General features: G+C 36.6%; 5 protein-coding genes across 5 annotated transcripts in view; 2 read left to right on the forward strand and 3 right to left on the reverse strand.

Annotated features, from left to right (window-relative positions):
- The first annotated feature begins 622 nt into the window (after nt 1-622).
- dlg1 (discs large 1) overlaps nt 623-19,184 on the forward strand; it is a 162,553-nt gene continuing 143,991 nt past the window's right edge. Inside the window, exons 1-2 of the mRNA XM_066403265.1 lie at nt 623-921; nt 7,233-7,364. Of these exons, the coding sequence (XP_066259362.1) occupies nt 903-921; nt 7,233-7,364 (151 nt within the window). The 5' untranslated portion in view covers nt 623-902. The remainder of the gene's footprint in view (nt 922-7,232; nt 7,365-19,184) is intronic.
- On the reverse strand, nt 2,298-5,854 carry LOC136417522 (uncharacterized). The gene is made up of 12 exons (XM_066403240.1): nt 5,802-5,854; nt 4,705-4,808; nt 4,387-4,648; nt 4,140-4,332; nt 3,946-4,089; nt 3,769-3,891; nt 3,485-3,721; nt 3,234-3,432; nt 3,032-3,175; nt 2,747-2,973; nt 2,589-2,690; nt 2,298-2,534 (listed from the first exon to the last, which is right to left on the reverse strand). The coding sequence occupies exons 1-12, from the start codon at nt 5,852-5,854 to the stop codon at nt 2,298-2,300; spliced, it is 2,025 nt and encodes a 674-aa protein (XP_066259337.1).
- Nucleotides 8,393-9,500, reverse strand: LOC136417346 (tetra-peptide repeat homeobox protein 1-like). Its single transcript, XM_066403018.1, has 2 exons — nt 9,480-9,500; nt 8,393-9,423 (listed from the first exon to the last, which is right to left on the reverse strand). Exons 1-2 carry the CDS (start codon nt 9,486-9,488, stop codon nt 8,473-8,475), a joined length of 960 nt encoding a protein of 319 aa, XP_066259115.1. The 5' UTR covers nt 9,489-9,500; the 3' UTR covers nt 8,393-8,472.
- Nucleotides 11,293-14,380, reverse strand: LOC136417347 (uncharacterized). Its single transcript, XM_066403019.1, has 5 exons — nt 14,252-14,380; nt 13,499-13,709; nt 13,118-13,363; nt 11,912-11,985; nt 11,293-11,862 (listed from the first exon to the last, which is right to left on the reverse strand). Exons 1-5 carry the CDS (start codon nt 14,264-14,266, stop codon nt 11,293-11,295), a joined length of 1,116 nt encoding a protein of 371 aa, XP_066259116.1. The 5' UTR covers nt 14,267-14,380.
- PCID2 (PCI domain-containing protein 2) lies at nt 16,373-17,747 on the forward strand. The gene has a single exon (XM_066403289.1). The coding sequence runs from the start codon at nt 16,488-16,490 to the stop codon at nt 17,676-17,678; it is 1,191 nt and encodes a 396-aa protein (XP_066259386.1). The 5' UTR covers nt 16,373-16,487; the 3' UTR covers nt 17,679-17,747.

Genomic DNA, 19,184 nt, shown 5'->3' on the forward strand with positions numbered 1-19,184 from the left:
AAAAAAATAGATCAGCTAAATTTATGCAAAAGTTACTCGTTTTCGTTTTACAGGTGGTCAAAGTTTTTTTTATTCTGTAAATTGGGAATCATTTTTGATTTTTTATTGATGTTTGATTTACGAACTCGAAATTGCTTTAAGGAAGTTTTGTGACGTAATACCAGAACTAAGCGTCGACGAACGGTTGTCATGACAATATCATTACGCACGATCATTACACACATCCATGTGTAATTATTACGTTACGTTCGTTCCTTACATTATTTGCAGTTTACTGGTGTAGGAATAGAAAATCAACAAAATATAAATTGACTCATAAACAAAATTCTTGACTCTCCAAATTTATGTAATACATATTTTAAGTCGTAAAATAGGTGTTAATTCAGTTTTATTGCTGTCTTTAAAGTCGTTCATACATCATAAAATTATACACTCAAAAGAGCCTGCCGAAGCTTATCGCATGGGCGATTCTATGGCGTTTATGTAAAGTTTAGACTCCAGACCGGAAGATGGCAACACCACCCACTTTCTCTGGAAACTAATTTTATCCAGAAGCTTTCGTCGACGTCGCGACGCTCCGCAGTGTTGCCGTATCAACCCACCTCGAATCCACTGCAGTTTGACGTCTCCTTATCGTGAAATAACACTGTTTGCTTAATTAGGGCACTCATTACCATTTAAACGTGAATTAAAAAAATCGTTATCGGATTTTATCGTTGGGCCTTCGTCTGGACCTAATGTTACGTCGATATTTCAGCGCCAAAGTGGAACATTTAGGACAATAGCCGAGAACTGGAAATCAAAGTGCATTGAACGTTAGTGTTTCCTCTATAAAAAGTGTGATCATAAACATCATTGAACTGGATTCCTACGGTTTTCGAAGGATCGAGGATTACCTCGAGATGCCCGTGCGGAAGCAAGGTAATTTTAGGAAATTCTGGTTGTTTTCCTTCTTTAGAAACTATCAGGAAATGCAGGGCAAAGCGAAAGCTTGCCAGAATTCGGAATTATCGACGTTCATCTTGCACCGCATATGTCGCTTCGGAGAATAATCGGCACCGCTTCTCTTCCCATCGATATACCTACCTAACGTGTTTTGCCATAGAGCACGTGGTAGAATTATGGTGGGGGTTTAAAAAGGGGGATTGCAATTTTAAGAGGGTTTCCGTTATGCTATTTTTAGTCCAGCTGTAGGGGTGCTTCTGCTCCAATTATCGTCTAACACATAAGAATATGCAAATAAACACGTGAAAGGGTCACTAGATCAATGTTCCTACTTTACCTAGAAGATAATTTCCATGGAAACAACGAAACTGACCAATATTTTGTATATTTCAATCTTGCCATGCACATCATCCTTCACGCAGGGTCTAATTGAATAGGATTCTGAGGGAAGTAGTTTAAGATTGGAATTTTTAACGTTAAAATTACAAATAAGAAATTCGCCTGCAAATCTCTTTTGCAGTCTCTATCGAAGATTGAAACTGAGCACAAATGGCCTCAAAATAAAGCAGATAATTGAGGACATCAAGCGAAAAAGGGGAAGTTTGGTTGAGAACAATTTTCCAAATTGAAGAAAGGAATCATTTTTGGGAAAAAGGATAAGTGGCGCGCCATTAAAAAGATTGTACGAGTAAAGTGGTGCAAAATGACGACTTGGAGTTCGACTTGACTTGAAAAAACAATAATCAAAACCCCCTTTAAGTTGGATCTTCCACTCCTATCGTCCCATCTCGTGCCAGGGACCATCCAACGTCGCCTCTCTTCATTCAGAATAGCCCCCCTCTGCAAGGCCTGTACCCTTACATCCTATTGCACTTCCTCGCGTTAGACACCTCACACCTCATCCCGGCAATTGCAGGGGTTGCAAAAAATCCGAATAGCATCACAGCCAAAAAAATAAAACATCAGGAGCTCCAAAAGAAAGACCACAAAGCACCCCCGCTTCTCCAATTTAAGCCTGGATCAAGTTATGTAAAAGCAGCAAATAGAGCAAACCAGAAAATGGAACAAAATGAACCTGTTGAATTTAATTAGCGTTCAAATAGATACAACAAATGTACTTTTTGCAAATTTTTTAAATCTGCAAGATAAATGGAAGTACAAAAGAGGTCAAAACACCAGATGTTGCGCAATGGATAAGCAGGGTACTGACCTACCCAGGACCAACCACAAAGAAGAGATTTTTCATTATTCTCCTTGAGAAACGCCCAAACTTTCTTATTATTATTATTTTTTGTTGTTTTACAAATGCGGACCATCCACTTTTATAAATGCAAATATGAAGTTCAGTATTCTTAAAATTCTTCAGTTCTCGAATCTAACTTTTCCAAATGATTGAAACTATCGGTGTGCTCAAAGGTTTCAACGCTCAGTCTGCTCTCTAAAGTGGCAGAATTCCCTTGATTTCGAGATTCCAACGAATGTTCATTTATCAAAGAACTTCGAGCTGAAGCGAATGTCATGGACGAAAATTCCCAGGAAGGTGAAGTTTCGAGTGAGCACGTGTCGTTGTCCGCAGTAAAATTATTCCTCTAAAAATGTGTCTAAACTTACCCTTTGCTGTGAGGTAAACTGTATATACAAACATGAGAGTTTTCCTCCTGTAAACCCATTTGGGATATCCTGTGTAGCTGCGCAGCTCTGATAACTTCGTCGATAAGTATCAGCCCATTAGTGGTAATTTCTTCCTGCAAATTGATCCATTTTTTTAACAGTTTTATCCAAAACTACCACAAGAGCTTACGAGGTCAGCTTGAACCCTTTCGGGATGCTCAACAGGTCTTGCTATATTTTCTTCTATCAGCGAGGCAGCTAATGACGATTCTTCATGAAGACTGCTCATATCGAACGCTCCCGGATCTTCTTCAGCATAGTCAACAGTGTTATTAGATGACGTCTCTTCAGTGCTGCTGTCCCTGTCTACGTCCACAGCTTCGTCTACTTCCGCTGCATTCATTGAGGAATGGACTCCTAATGAAGTTACATTTTTAGAGCATATGGCGTTTTTTGCGTCTTTTTTGCTTAGTACCCAAACCGTCGCCTTGGCAATAAAAATACGTCTCGTCGTGCCCTGTGGAAGGTTGGAGGTGGGTTTCCTCAGACATCTCTGGAGTTTCTAGAATTTGCAGCAACCATTGGGGGAAATTATTCCTGTTGCCGTGTGATGTACAGACTAAGACCCCCAACATGGAGAAATTGAGTGAGAAATGTTTGCTAGTAAATTTCTATACCAATAGTATTAACTCTTGAATCGGAACTATCAGAGTTGACTGGGCGATTGTCGACTAAAATGCAGTTCGCGTCGAGCCCTAAGATGCTGAAAATATTGTCCTGATTGGTTGAAAAAGGGGACTCAAAGTTCTCCAGCAAATCTTGTTCGGAATTTTCGTCATAGAGAACCTCTCTACTAGCCTGAGCCACCGAATTGCCCTGTAAAACCAATTTTTCAATCTACATATTTATTTATGCCATCTCCTTTCACTTCAATTTCATTATTAATTTCCAAAATGCCCTGCGACGACTTCAGATTTTCTTCTTTTTTAGTCGGCTCATGTCTCGCCTCGTCTGCGGCACCATTACTGATTTCCATGATGTTCACATTATCTGCCAGTAGGGGCACTAAATCTTCCAAATTATCGTTTAGTAAATGTATACCCTCGTCAATGTCGAAATTTGCAGCCTCATTTTCAGGCATATTGATTCCCGAAGCGGGTATTTTCTTAAAATCAGAAGGGTGTTTGTTATTTTATAATGACTAGATCCTACGTTATTATTAACCAAATTGCTGTTTTTTCCAGTTTGCTGAAGAGATTCTTGAAGCTGAGGGCCAGGCTCTGAGGAGAGTACAATGATGCCTGCATCAGCATCTGCAGCCCCTTGTAAAGGGCTCTTTAAGAAATTCATCATCGCTCCATTCTTGTATCAAGATCAGTTTTTATTTACCAAATTCTCGATCACTTCAGACTGCCCTTCTCCTTTTACCTCAATTTTATTCAAACTATTCTGAATAATGCAGTTGGTCAGACTTTTTACGTCATCTAAAGGCGAGGGGTCGCTTGGTTGCTGATTTTCTTGGGTCTTTTTATCCTGTAACCATTTCCCCTATTGAAAATTCCGTAATAATTATGCAAACCTACCCTATCGGGTTTTCTGTATTTTTTCCAGCTGCCAGACGTCCCAGCCACTGGGGAAAGCTCCTTGAAGGGACTTTTTTTGAATTCATTTTGTAACTTTAACTGATTGTTCATAAGAGTCTTAAAAGTTTTGGTGAGGTTTACTTTACGAAATCTGTCGAATTCATTAATCCTGTTCGGATCTGGAGGTTGAGGCCTGAGCCAATTGAATTATTAGGAAAATCCATCAAAGGTAAATATTTCACTTCACCTGTCTTTAGGCAGTACCACCAAGGCACTCGACAACTTCTCCTTAGTACCGGTCTTTTTAATATGCAGCTTGTTGCTGTTACTACCAAGACCAGGAGTAATGACTGTGTTATCAAACATATCAGTTTCGAGGCCTTCAAGGTTTTCTAGCTCAAAAGAGTGGGGTACTCTTTGACTGGTTCCTGGTGGAGATTTAAGCAAGTCAGAATCGAAGAAAGAGTCAGGATTCGGGTTTTGGGTTGGTGTCGATGAGGAGGCGGCCTCTGTAATATAAATAATCACGCAGAGGGTATTCCAGGGGAATTCGTTTGCTTCATACCTTGGTGAAGCTCGACCTTGCTTTCTTGAGTCAAATAAGAAATGTCATCCCAATCTGATATGGATTGAACGTTGAGTTCTAGTGTAGGGCTCTCACTACCCTCACTGTTACAACCAAAAATAGAACAAATTTAGATATGTATTGTCATAGAGAAGGGATGGTGTAAAGGGATAGTTTATTCTAATAAAAGGCACATTTTATGTAATAGTCCTCCTTGCGGAAAATGAAAGTCTAAGACTGGCTACGGGCGTTTTCCTCTCGCATGTAGTTTAGTTTCGGTCCCATATGGCGAATTTGGGCATCCTCACCTGTGCGGCATATGGTTGACTTTCTCAACTGTCTTTGTTATATTATGACGATTGGTAACATGTTAGACACACGCAGATACCTTTCGCTGCTTGCAAGAGTCTTGTATTTTTAAAATGTTATTTTTATACACATTTAACATCAATTTTAATTTCATAAATTAAATCCTCGATGGAATGTCACACACACAACTTTTATTATAGACTTAGATGAGTCATCAGGCGACCGCAGACAAACAGTCTGGTCTAAATGTGTTCAGAACAAGACCAACACAAATACTAATACCCTAATTGGCATTGAACTATACTGGTTTTCCTGATCTCTTCTTTGTCTCCCTGTTTGCCTACAGCTGCCTAATGATTACCAAATAATGCGAAACCAGCAGTGGATTGTACGAAAGTCTGTGCCCGCTGCAATGGGGAACGTTTCTCAACATGAGGGTGTAATTTTTTGCGACAACCATTGGGGTTAGTGAAATTTGCTTGATTTCAACCATTTCCCCCAAGGATTAATCAAGAAAACCAGCATACAGGGTGTCACAAATAAAATTTGTTTGACGGGGATTGCTGCTTGTCCTGGAAAAATTCTGAGAATGCAGAAAATCAATGAAAATAGGAGGAACGTATTCTTGACCGCCTGGTTAAACTGAAGATTAGAGAAATCTTGGGTTGTCGGCCGTGAGCGGTGGGAATAAAATCATTATACAACCACATAGGTACTCATGCTCCTTTTCTGCCTTACACATGATGAAGTGAATAAGTCATGAATAATAAAAAAAAATTAAGGGGTACCTTTTAGAATTATACTCATCGGTGACTCCTGGACCGTTTGTAGTATCATCCATGTCTTCAGGTATTAATTCAAGGCACAAATCAAATTCGTCAGATTCCGGAATTATACATTTTTCCACCCTCTCGCATAATAAAAGCCTGTAAAAGTAATTTCAAATTGCGCTGTAGTTGGACACTTTTATCATATAGAGCTCGTTTGCACAGAGGAAATAAATATGATATTAGATTTAAAAAGATTCAGAATTAAAAAGAGTGAATAACGGGACACTGAAAATTTTGAACGTCTGGATGATACGAGATATTTTAATTTTGAAGTGTTCTTGACGGAGTCATTTGAACAATACAGGGTCGCTTAGAATAACAATTTAACAAATTGATCTAATTGGACCAAATATTCCGTGTGAGTGACGTCAAATTCGTAAAATTAATGAATTCAAAATGGTATTTTCTTGGGCATTAAATTGTACACTTTTGCCTTAATTTAAGTGATCTCGTATTTCTTATATAATAATATAATAGTAAACGCCAAACAAAAAGTTTCGCATGCCATCTATGACAAAATAACATGGCCGCATTGGTTGTGTTTATCTCGGAAACAATATACAATATGTGTATCAAATTTATTTAGTTATCATTATCATACGAAGGTAAAACGTATTAATTATTAAAAATACAGTGAATTTGGTCATATAGATACATAAGATAATAAAATATAAACATAATTATAATAAAATATGGTCAGAAATTTTGGTGTGACGTCATTCGGTAAAAAAGCGATAATTCTAATGAGGTAAACATAATCCCTGGAAAAATTTGAAACCAACAGGGTTGCCGCTAATTGCAAATCCATGTTTGTTTATGTTCTGATTAATTGTGAGGTTATTTTATAATACCGGTGATTTTGTCGATTTTTGCTCTTAAATTTTCCTTTATTTAGAAGCTTTCGTGTTTTAAATTGTATTTAAAAATTGTTCTTTCAAAACAAATACGTCGTACAGCTTTTAAGTAGGGATTCTTGAATTATTTTGAAAATGCCAAAATAATTGAACAGTCGGTGCAAAGAAATGGTGGCTTCTTTAATCCACTATTTCGAACAGGAACGAGATAATAACGGACCTTTGTTACCGTTAAATGCTGTGAGAGAGGTAATTATAAATAGAATTTAACAATTGTAATATAATTAATACAGGAGTACATGAAGTCTGGCAACAGTGCAGGGCAACGCGACATAAAATTTTGCTGACGTGGAGACTTTTTGTTTGGCGTTTATTATAGTTTCTGAGACTCTAATGATACGCCTCGAATTTGGACCACCTTGTATAAGCTTAGGAAGTAGGTTAAAAGACTGCATTTATTATACAATCCTCCGTATTATATCGACTATAGATATATTTCACCTAAATTACACCTAAATTACAGTTGTTTTTCCAGAAGCCCACAGGGCATTGGAACTTCTCGAAGACTACCACTCAAAGCTCATTCGGCCTCAAGACCAAACCCTACGCCAGGCCATTGAAAGAGTTATCAAAATCTTCAAATCCCGGCTTTTTCAAGCATTACTAGGTAAGTACAACTCAATTAATATTTTCCAAAGTGGATCTCAAAATATAAGTACTGGGCATGCGTATCATAAATAATATTTTCATATTATTCAAAGGACGTTAAAATAATCTAATGCAACTAATCAAAATTCGGCGTTAAACACGTATTTCACGTTTTATTGCATCGTGCATATATCTAAATCCGGCCATCCAAACCTGAATTATCACCCGGAATTTCGAATTACTTTTAAATGAGACGAAAACAACTTTCCTTTTTTAGCTGCTCATCTGTTTAAGCCCCATAACAGGCCAATTATAAAAGTGAAGCAAATTTTCGTCATTCAGCTTTATATTGATATTAATTCCCATCATTTGTATACAGGGTGATTCTTAATTTATACGCATAAACTTGGGAAATTATAGCTGAGAACAAATAATGATTATTAGTGAAAAAAAAAGTAGTGAAACATTTTTAGTTTCGAAGATACCAATTTATTTCAAGTAAAAATAAAGAATCTGAATTTTATAAAATTTAAAATGGATTTATGTATGGTAATTTGTCATCGAAACTGTTCGAAGTTATTTCTGTGATTTTCAATGCACAGCTGAGTTGAGATGTAAAAAAATTTGCCTAGTATTCGAGATATTTCGATATTCCAGGTTAAATGTTACATCCTCTATATTCAGATTTATGTATCACAAAAGTGAAACGAATTTTTAATGACATTTTAGTGACATTTTTAGTGGCATTTTAGTGACATTTTTAGTGGCATTTTAGTGACATTTTTAGTGGCATTTTAGTGACATTTTTAGTAGCATTTTAGAGACATTTTTAGTGGTATTTTGGTGGTAAGTAATTACACTAGCTCCTTCTGGGAATCAGATAATATTCGGCCTTCCTATTCGCCCTCTTTTTCTTTTCTTATTTCTCTTCATTGCTATCTACCATATTGTCCGAAAAATCGACTGGATATTGAAGAGAAAACACAGAAACTTTTTCAAGAGATTTATTATAAAAATCTTCCTACAACTACTTGACATAACAAAAACAAAGATAACAAGAACATACATTAAAATCCGACTAGAAAGTGATATTAAGTTAAGGTTTAAAATTTTGGAGATCGGTCAATCTACCAGGCGGGCTGCCATCCCGAACTGTGCTCGTGATGCCTTAAAATGGCGTAGCCGTCATGGGCATGGACTCCAATAGGACCAGCAGAGTGCACTTCCACAGGAACTGGGATCTTAACTGCTACTTTAACAGGAACCTTTACCGGGAAGGGTTTCGCGATAACCACCGGATAGGGTTGAGGCACTCTAACGTGCACTGGTGTCGGGACTTTGTGGTAAACCGGGGTTCTCACTGGCACTGGAACTTGGCGGGGCACTGGAATTTTGACTTGTCTGGTAACTTCTACTTGGACTGGGGTGGGTACTTCAACTCTCACAGGCCTGGGAACTTCCACTTGTCTTGGGACTGGAACTGGCACTGGATAGGGCCTGTCTACGTTCACTGGAACTGGGACAGGTTGGGCTACTGGTACTCTTTCGTAGCGATGGTCGTAAGTGGTTCCGACGTCGTTCAAAGGACCCTGCTGGTTGATATCACCTTCGCCGGGAATACTTCCTCCAATAAAACCTCCGGCAATACCTCCTCCAATAAAACCTCCCCCAATTCCTCCTGCAAAAATGCCATGTCCTACACCATGAGCCAATCCCCCTCCGATGACTGGTCCAACTTCTGGTCCACTAAACAATCCTGGGCCGCCTACAGTAATTGGGCCTGATGGAGCAAATGAGGCATGTGGCGCTCCACTAATGGTTCCTGTAGTGATAGGGCTTGATGGAATAAATGAAGCATGTGCTGGGGCGTAAGCTGGGGGGTAGGATGCTATAGGAGCCGGTGATTCAATATGGGCCGCTGGGGCAAAGTTGGCATCTAGTGGGACATTTGGAATATTGTCTTGATATCCTGTACTAAAATCTAATCCGGGAGATGGAGGAATGAGTCCGGCGTGTGCATCTCCGTGTAATATTCCGCAGTTTGCAACACTGGCAAGGGCTAATACAGCGGAGATTATCTGCAAGAAAACTCATTGTTATCACTGAGAAATACGACCATTTATAAAAGACTTACGCCCAACATATCAAAATTTATTTTGGGGTTACCGAAAGCTGAAGATGAACTGATACAGATGAGACGAGGCCGAAGATTTTTATAAGGAACCACACCTCTTCGGGCTAAAATTTCATCTCACTTTCTCAAGATGTTACAAAATTTTGAATATATGAGTTAATTTCTCATTGTTAATTTGAATTTTCGGTGATTTTTATGCTCTGGGTTCTAAGCAATATTAGTAAAATGTGATTTTACCCCTGAACTTATTTTTTTCTAACAGGGGCCTGGATTTTGGATTACCTGCATATGTATTTTAAAATATGACACATGCAATACGTTTTCAAATTATGACGTTCTGATCAAAAATTTAATACTCAAACAAAATTATTATTACTACAATTGTTGCACATGGTTCTCAATTTTAAGTTTGCTTTAACACTTTTTCTAATAACATACCACCACGTTTCTATAAGTAAGCACCCTAATAAAACAACTGCTTTTTAACCAATGACCGCTGTCCGTTCGGCGCGTAGTAAGTTGGCCAGCATACAGTCCGGATTTGGACCTTCTGGATTACTGCCTGAGGGGTTATTTACAAAGCAGATTATGTGAAAAACGCCAATCTATATTTATATCTTAAGGGCAAAACTTGAAGAGAGAAATCCAATCTATACCAGTCAGAAAATTATTAAAACATCAATATCAACATTTTTAATGACTGAAATACATAATATTATACGCGTTTCATCTAAAATAGGTGTGTAGATATACCGATATCGGAAAAGATTGATGGAAAAGCTGCTGTGCGACTACCAGAGGGCTAAATAAATACGAAGTTAATTAAACTTAAAATCTCACAACCGAAGATACAAATCCCAAATTCCCAAGGCGACATTCTATTTCTGATGAGATTTTACCTCTGCAATTACGCCTCTAATTCTGGACTCGGATGTCGTCCAATAGTTTCCTTTTGCTCTGCATGCCTTATAAGCCCGATTTTGATGAACCCAATGTTGTGTATTATATAAGGCGAGAAGATGCATCTGGCTACTCAAGTTACCAAATTATTCGCTTTCCTTGCAATGGTAATAATTCATTGAAAGTTGCAGGAACCGCTTTAAGTGCATTTAAAAGAAGGAAAGTAAAGCGGTAAAAGTGGTTACGTCAATGACCTTTGGTACAATGCATTATTCGTTACTGAGGCGATGATCAGATTAAACAGGGTGAGTTCTTACGGAACCGACACAAAGGAGGTGTGTGTAGGGGACCTCGAAATATGACGATTTATTGATTTTTTTTCTATAATTAATAGTTGAGGAGATATTGACCTCCGAAGTTGGCTTGTAAATTTCTAAAAAACGACATATTTCGGTAGTGCGTCATCACAACGCAACTAAATTTCAAATATCTTTTATTCTTATCAACATCCTTAATTGGTAAAAATGTGAAACCGATAGATGCTCAATAAGGGTTGGATTAGGGGTAAGTAACCGTATCGTTTTTGACTGGTAAGCTATTTGTAATTGGCCAAAGTCATGTAAGTGATAGATACCTTAAATGTCAAAAACGATGAGTTTTTTTATATAGCTTACCAGTCAAAAGCCGCATCGTTTTTGAATGGCAATCCCTCTAAAACCCTTTAAATTTGGTTTGGTTCTATTTCGCAAAATTGCGATTTATCTTCACTTCCTTTTCCTTTTCTCAATAACACACCTCATATTGCTTACCAGTTCTTACTTACCAGTTTCAAACGTGCTCGTCGAAAGATTTAATGAAGCAACGATAAGAACTTTCAATAAAGCTTTATTTATTCGTATGGGAACCATCTTACTCACAAAGCTAAAGTTGTGGCTTCGGGTTCTTCAGTGATGGCAGTAGTATCAGCAAAAGTCAATGGTTTCCCATCAACTGGCTGTACTTTCAAATCCGTATCTCCATGAAAGACCGCATCCAAAACATTTTGTGAAACTAAAGTTGAGTCTGCATCACCAGTTTCTGCGACAACTGTAGTGAGGTCTTCACTCTCCACACCGCTCGTCTGGGGCGTATTAGCGTTGACGAAGTCCCAAATAGACCCATTGGCGTTAGAGACGCTCTTTGTTGAGAGAGTTACCGGGAGTGGAGTAGTGTTTCCAACCTCATCCACTGGTGTGGCACTCGAGGCCACTAAGCTGTTTTCTCTTCCTCCAAACCGAGCGTCGATGACTGTGGGCTGAAAGTCACTTGAAACGCTTTTATTGAAAATTGCTTCGAATTCGGTTATGGTTGGGATGTCAGCTTCGGTAAAAATACCTGGCTTACTGAAGCTGACAACTTCAGGCACCTTCTGAATGATGTAATCGAAATAGTTGTGAGATTCCCCATGGGCGTGGCTGTGCAGGTTTGGTAAAAGTTCAAATACCTGGAAAGATCAATTCGTTAGGGATCATCACACGAGGTCGGAACCTTACATGGCTGTAGGGCAGCGGTGAAGCTGGATAGAAAGATTGAGACGACACTCCGGTGTAACCAGTTAATGGTGGGTCTGAAAATTAACGATATGTACATAGCTTATGCCAGGACTCACATACAGGGTGGCCCAAAGAAAACTTTGCACCTCGATTTTTAGTATTTAAAATGAAAATGTGTAAAAATGCTTGGACTCGTCGATTTTTGATTCGAGAGGGGCAATTTTTTATTTTATTTTCAATCATTCGATGTCAACCCTTGAATAGGGGTGACAGTTATCTCCAAAATTTCAAATGAGATGGGGTATCGAGTAATACCCCACTGTAAAGGTAGTTGTATCCCGATAATAATTTTTTTAAAATTTTTTAATTAAATTTAAAACTAAAATTTTAAGTCACTACCATTATCCCCGTTGAAATGACAGCTTGTCAAAGCCTGTAGGTAAAAAAGCCTTTAATTATTGATTCATTTATTATAATAAGAGCGACAGACTTCAAAATAAGCGTAGAAAGACCTTTAAAAGTGAGATGTCACTGAATCGTTTTGACGGAGCAGAGTTTTATCTTTAATCGTATTATTCATGAATGCCACTAAATTATGCCCGAAATGTTACGTAAAATAACACAACGCTTTGAATACAATTTATTTTATTGTATGGAGGTAAATGACGGTAATTTCCAGCATTTAATAAATTAATCACAAAAGTAATGCGGACACTTTTTTTCATTTACCCACCTTTTTTAAGAAAAATATTACAAATAAAGAAAAATACTCTTTTAAATTTGAGGGATAAAAATCGCCTGCGTTAAAAAGGTTCAATAATATCTCACCTTTAATGGTCTTCCTACCATCATTTTGAATTCTACCGCTCTTATTGTGATAAAAGAATTATTAACTAGAAGCTTTTTTCCCCATAGCTTTTGATAACCTGTCATATCAACGGGAATAATGGCAGTGATTTCAAACTTAAAGGTTATAATTTACTACCTTTAAAATGAGACATTACTCGATACTATTTTTAATTTAAAATTTTGGAGATAACTATCACCCCTGTTCAGGGGTTGAAATTGAAGAGTTGAAAATACAAAAAAAATTATCCTCTTCGAATAAAAAAATCAACGAATTCGAGCGTTTTTACACATTTTCAGTTTAAGTACTGAAAATCGAGGTGCAAAGTATTCGTTGGGCCGCCCTGTAAATATCCTTACATTGTGGAATTGCCGAATCAAAGGACACTCCCACAGCAAACGGACGTTCTGAAGTGAGCAGTGGCGATAAATCCGACAAGGAGTCTATTTTAAGGGTGGGTACCACCTCCACATTAGGTAAGCCGCTTTCAAAAGCGTAGGAAGGCACTACTGGTGAGAATGGTTTGTGGGAGTAGGGCAGAGGCAGTGTCAACTCGCCCAGACGAGGAGCTGGCAGATCAATATTTTTCGGGGAACTATTATCACCTAAAAATCGCCAAAAATCAGGTGGAGATTTAATCAAACAAGGTCCCCAAAGTTTCGACACTGACACTTGTTATTATAGCTCAGCTATGTAAATTAAACAGATACCTATTTACATATTGAACGAACAAAAATTACCATTTTTAATGTCCCCTTTCAAAGGTTTCAGTTCCTCGGGTATATTGGACTGTATAATCAGGGGATTTTGATGGTCGTAGGAATTTAGTGAAAACACTTTAAATGTGTTTTTTTCAGCACTGTCTGCTTCAGAATTGTTAATCACCGTAGAATTCGGTTGTAAAATTTCTTGCACGTCTGCTGACGAAAGCGCGAGACATACACTGCACACCTAAAACATGAGTCTTCAATATTCATTCAAACGTTAGAGGCAAGTTATAGGAGGAAGGTACAGATAAGAATAAAGGTATAGAAATAAGTATAGATACAAAGAACCTCCTTACGAAAGTAGAAGCCGCGCATGTTAATTAGGTTCTTAGTTGTTAGATCATTAAGTTACGTTACAGACGTATTGAACTGTTTCATAATGATTTGTAAGAAAGTTTTTTTTTCATTCATTACAATTCCTATTAAATGAATTCACTTTTGAGTAGAAACCATTTTAGGGTGTCTCAGAGATTGTTTCACTCTATACAGTGAACCCAAAAATATTGTAATTAAATCAAACTATTTTTGACACCCTGTAAATCTAAGCTGATCGAGTGTTTTGAAGTAATCATTTATTTTGATATTTTTTATCACGGATGTCCCCTTTTGTGCCAAGAGGTAAATTGTTCACTCAAACGTCTTCCATGAAATATGTCGCCCTGTAGATGTATCATTGAATGCATGATAACCAAAATAATGAACTTGAATTATATGTATTATACATACCAACAGAAACTTCATATTATGGTTCAGATGTTTTCGACAACACTAAAGACCAAATACTGAATTAAATATTTAACAATTCTTGTTTTTAATAAGTTCAAGTTCGAAGGACGTCCAGAAGGAAGACTCTATTCTGAGGTATACTAAAAAAAAGGTGAAGTTATGTAATATTGCAAATTTGTATGCTAAATATACGATTAACACAGTCTTGGTTGAAGGCATCCCAAAAAATAAAGAAAATTTGTTTGCAAAATTTTGGTATATTTTGATCGAGCTTGTTATTCGATATTTTGAAAGATGACATTAAATTAATTTAAAATCTGATTTTCATATTAAAATAAAAAATCCCACTCAGCCATAAAAGCAAATCTTGGGAGGACATTAATATTATGTATATAAGTATATAAGATTTCTTTTCACACGTTTATACCTATTCTGTTACGAAAAAGACTATTAAGCTTACATACGTATAGTACCTATTTAGAATTTATTGAATTCTTAGGAAATGCCAATAGATATTTCAGTAGTCATCCTAATGAAATCATTAATTAGCTCGAAAGTGTTTGTTTAAGACAGTTAGAAGCAATAATTACAATTTATAGGATGGGTAGGCACGAGCCGGAAAGCCTATATAGATGGCTTAGAATACCCTGCTCAAGCTCCTATTTTCCGTCGCGTGCCATACATTTTTTTACTACCCTCCTTAGTTGATACTTTATCTATTTTTATGTTTTATAGGTAATTTGGACAATTCATTATTTTAATATTTTAAGTAATAGGGATCGAAAATATACTACTTATCGTAAAAACTGCAACGCCTAGAAATAATGCACGTATTTTAATGAAACTTTGTAAATATATTTACAGCACTATATAAAATAAATGGTGTAACTTTCGAGTCAATCGAAGTCCAGAAATTCTAGTAATGTGAACCATGAAAATTTACACATTCAGCAACTCGTCAGGGCATGCTTCTATGCAAATGGTCGATGTCCTTTTGAGGTAGCGTATCCCAGGCAACTTGAATTGCATTTAGTAACTTTGCTAAAGTATGTGGTGGGTTATCCATATGGGTGGTAACTCTTCTTCCTATCCTGTTCCATACGCGTTCTATGGGGGAAAGTTCGGGAAAGCATGAAGGCTAATCAAGCACGTTAACATTGCCATGTTGTAATGAGCCGTAGTTATACGAGCAATAGATGGTCGTGCATTGTATTGCTGGAAAAGCACGTTTTCGATGTGCTGAATGCATGGTATAGCTATTGGTTCTAACACTTCCTGTGTTATACGTATGTAATATCTGATCAATTATAGGACTAGTAGGAATTTGATGCATTAATTCTAGGTATAGCAATTTTTTATAGTATGTAGTATGTAAAAAAACAGAAGTCAGAAAAAAATAACGACAGACATCGAAAAATGCTTTCGCGATCTCTTTTTAAGCCTGTTTTACGGTCCTGACTGGCGAAATGTTACTTTCAGATAAATAAATCGGATAGAAACGTGTAATGCTTTATAAAAAAGATAAAATTAGAGATATTTTAGTGAATTTATTACAAGCTGATTTTTCCATAGAAGTGCTGCTAAATTAGGGTTTATGACCTATCAATATCCATGATAATTATTAGCGTATACTGCATTTTATAGCTCCTCAAATTTTGATTAATGACGACGTCTTGTCGTTTTCACCTTTTTAACTCTTTTTGCTATGACCTAGACTTTTTCCTATATAAGCCTGAGGTGTTGATATTCATCATATGGAGATCTGGAAAACCACAGATAAAGAGATGAAGTTATGTTTTTATGAGAATATATTTCTTTACTTGCCACGTTATTTCAACATTCATTCAATTTTAGAGGTAATTTACATAGTCTACAATCTAAATTATAAATCAAAGCACCTCTTTAGTTAGTATCTTCTCATCTCTATTGCTCTGAGTAGTTCTGACATTGACATTTTCTTGTTCCTTGCTTCTCTGTCTATCTTTTTGTCCTTCTTTAATGAATGCATAAACCAAGGTGAAGAGATAACGAGATTCGTTTGGAATCCAGAGGAATCTGCCCGTGAAGTAAGGTTATGTTATATGTGCTTAGTGTTGCTAAAGTTTAGTGTCTAGAATTTTAAACAAAACAATGCGTTAAAAAAGTTTACTGTCCAATTTACGAATAGTGAAAATTAATATAAGTCCAGAGAGTTTTTACCTCCTAATACCCGGACTATATATATTCGATTGCCAAAATGACTTTCATGAACTTATCGAACTACCTTCAAATTCTGGACAGATCCTGGCGGACTCACAACGGCCAGACATTGTCCCAGTTTCTCTCACTTCGTCATGATCATACTCGGTTTAAAAATTATTATATTGAGAGTCCTGAGAACATTGTTGAGAAGTTCCTACAAGCCCCGTTAGATGAAATTGTGATTTTACACCTTAAATGTTTATACCACCTCAGCATTGAAGACTTTTTAACTGCTTATCAGCTGCAGAATGCTTTAGTGCAAGTTTTCACCAAGCTGTTACAAATTCAAAAAGAGGAGAATTGGTGTCTGCCTTTGATGTACACTGTGTGTTCTGATTTGAGGTTAGTAGCACAGCAGGCAGAGAAACAACGAGTGGGAACAACCCAGAAACCTGGTGAATATTTGGAAAAGGCAGCCGAAGCTTTGATGGCCTGTTTCCGAATTTGTGCTGCTGATAATCGAACAGATGATCGAGACACTAAACGACGAGGAATGATGGGCCTAGTCAATCAGCTGTTTAAAGTCTACTTTAGAATTAACAAACTGCATTTATGTAAGCCCTTAATAAGGGCAATTGAATCAAGTCCTTTCAAAGAGTCTTTTTGCCTAAGTCAACAGATTGCTTACAGGTATTTTGTAGGACGTAAAGCGATGTTTGATAGCGACTACAAAGCGGCCGATAAATATTTGAGCTATGCATTTGAAAATTGCCATAAACAGTGCAGAAAAAATAAGAGACTTATATTGATTTATCTTGTTCCTGTTAAGATGCTTTTAGGGTACTTTCCGAATAGGAAAGTTCTAGAGAAATATGACGTGCTAGAATTTTCAGAGCTGGTCGAAGCTGTGTGCCAGGGCAATTTAAAACGTTTTGATGAAATCATGGAGAAGCATGAGTCATTTTTCATTGACAGTGGAATTTATCTTATTATAGACAAGTTGAAAATTATAGCATACAGAAATCTCTTCAAGAAAGTCTATATGATATTAAATACCCATCAAATTCCTGTAGAATCTCTTCAGACTGCTTTGCAATTTCTCGATCAGGATGTAGATTTGGATGAGACTCAGTGTATTGTTGCTAATTTGATTAATGAAGGAAGAATCAAGGGGTATATTTCCCACCAACACAGAAAGGTAGTGGTCAGTAAACAGAACCCTTTTCCACCCTTGACCACCACTTAATTCTTCCTTGAATTTTACTGCTGCGTGTCATGTTCAATCACTAAGTTTTATAATTGGTAAACATTATTATTTCACTGTATTGAAAAGTAAATAAATTAGAGTTCCATAATTTATTTTATTTTAAAATTCGGTGTTTAGAGTTAAAGAGAAATTGTTGGTGGAGGCGCATTGAAACATCTGCTGCAGAATGCTGCGAAAGCGATATTGATTTTCGTTTTAATTTCACGATTTCATCTAGATGGCGCCAGAAATTCTTCATTCCTTTATTTCCATATTTTTACGAACAAATAAAGCTTCATGAACTTTACGGCTTCGTAAATTTGATATTAGAATTTTTATTTGCGTAGGACTAAAATTGTATTCCAAGCAAAAAGATCCGTTTACGACGCCACGATCTGTATACGAGGTGTCTTTGAAAATGGTGCCATAGATCTAATTGTCTATTCTATGTACAACTTGAGCAAACTAACTATTTTCTACTCATATGACTTACTTCGTGCAACATAATATGTTATTACCTAATCTGAATTACATATGACATTTTCTCAATTGCAAATGATGTTTTCGGAATTATAATTGACGGTTTCTAAATTGCAGTTATCGCTTTCTCAATTGCAGTTGACTAACCCGAATTACAATTGATGTTTTCAAAACACTTTAATTTTGTCGCGAAGGTATAGACATTTCTCTTGGCAGAATGTGAATGATGGTTGTCTCAATTGGAATTTGTGTGCCTTAAGTTTAAGACAAAAAGTAATTAAAAATTCTATCACCATTAGGTCAAGAAATTATAAACATGTTTCTTGACAGGAGGTGAATGCTGTATTTGTTTTGGAATTTATGCATTTTAAGGCATTTTTTATTTATGACTGAACTAATATGTAGTTTAAGATTATTTTGACTCATATTATTTAACTTAAATTATTTATTCAACTAAACACTTAGTGAATAAATATAAAGGAACTTGATAAACATTTGGCAAGAGCATCTAGTTATCAGAAAACCGGAATGAAATATCAGGCTAACTACCACTTCTTTGATAACATCAAAATTTGTTGGTTCGATAACCTCTAAAATCGATATTGTCATTTCTTTAGCATCATTTGTGGACCCCCTTGTTGGCACCCTGCATAGGGTGCAGTGCAAATCAAAAAAGATCGATTTTTCGGAAATTCAGATTTTTTCTGGATTTTTAGGTATGTAAGTACGCCCTAAGTATTTTTCTAAACTGATGAAACTCAAAATTATGATTTGTCAATATTTCTGAAGACCATTGGCTTACTTATTTCCTCAGAAGTTTCAGAAATTTTTCTAATTTAGTAAGTCGAGTTTTATATATGTATACATACACAGACAAATTTAAAGGAACAGGCATAAAATCTAATTATTTTCTCTAGAGTATACATAATGTTAATATTTCTTCGATAATTTCTTGATACGAAGTTGAGTGAAGTAATTGATATGTGCTTTACATAAGTTGTGAAACGTGTTGAAGAATAAAGAAAC

Source organism: Euwallacea similis, chromosome 28, assembly GCF_039881205.1.
Source record: "Euwallacea similis isolate ESF13 chromosome 28, ESF131.1, whole genome shotgun sequence".
In the NCBI taxonomy this organism is placed as follows: domain Eukaryota; kingdom Metazoa; phylum Arthropoda; class Insecta; order Coleoptera; family Curculionidae; genus Euwallacea; species Euwallacea similis.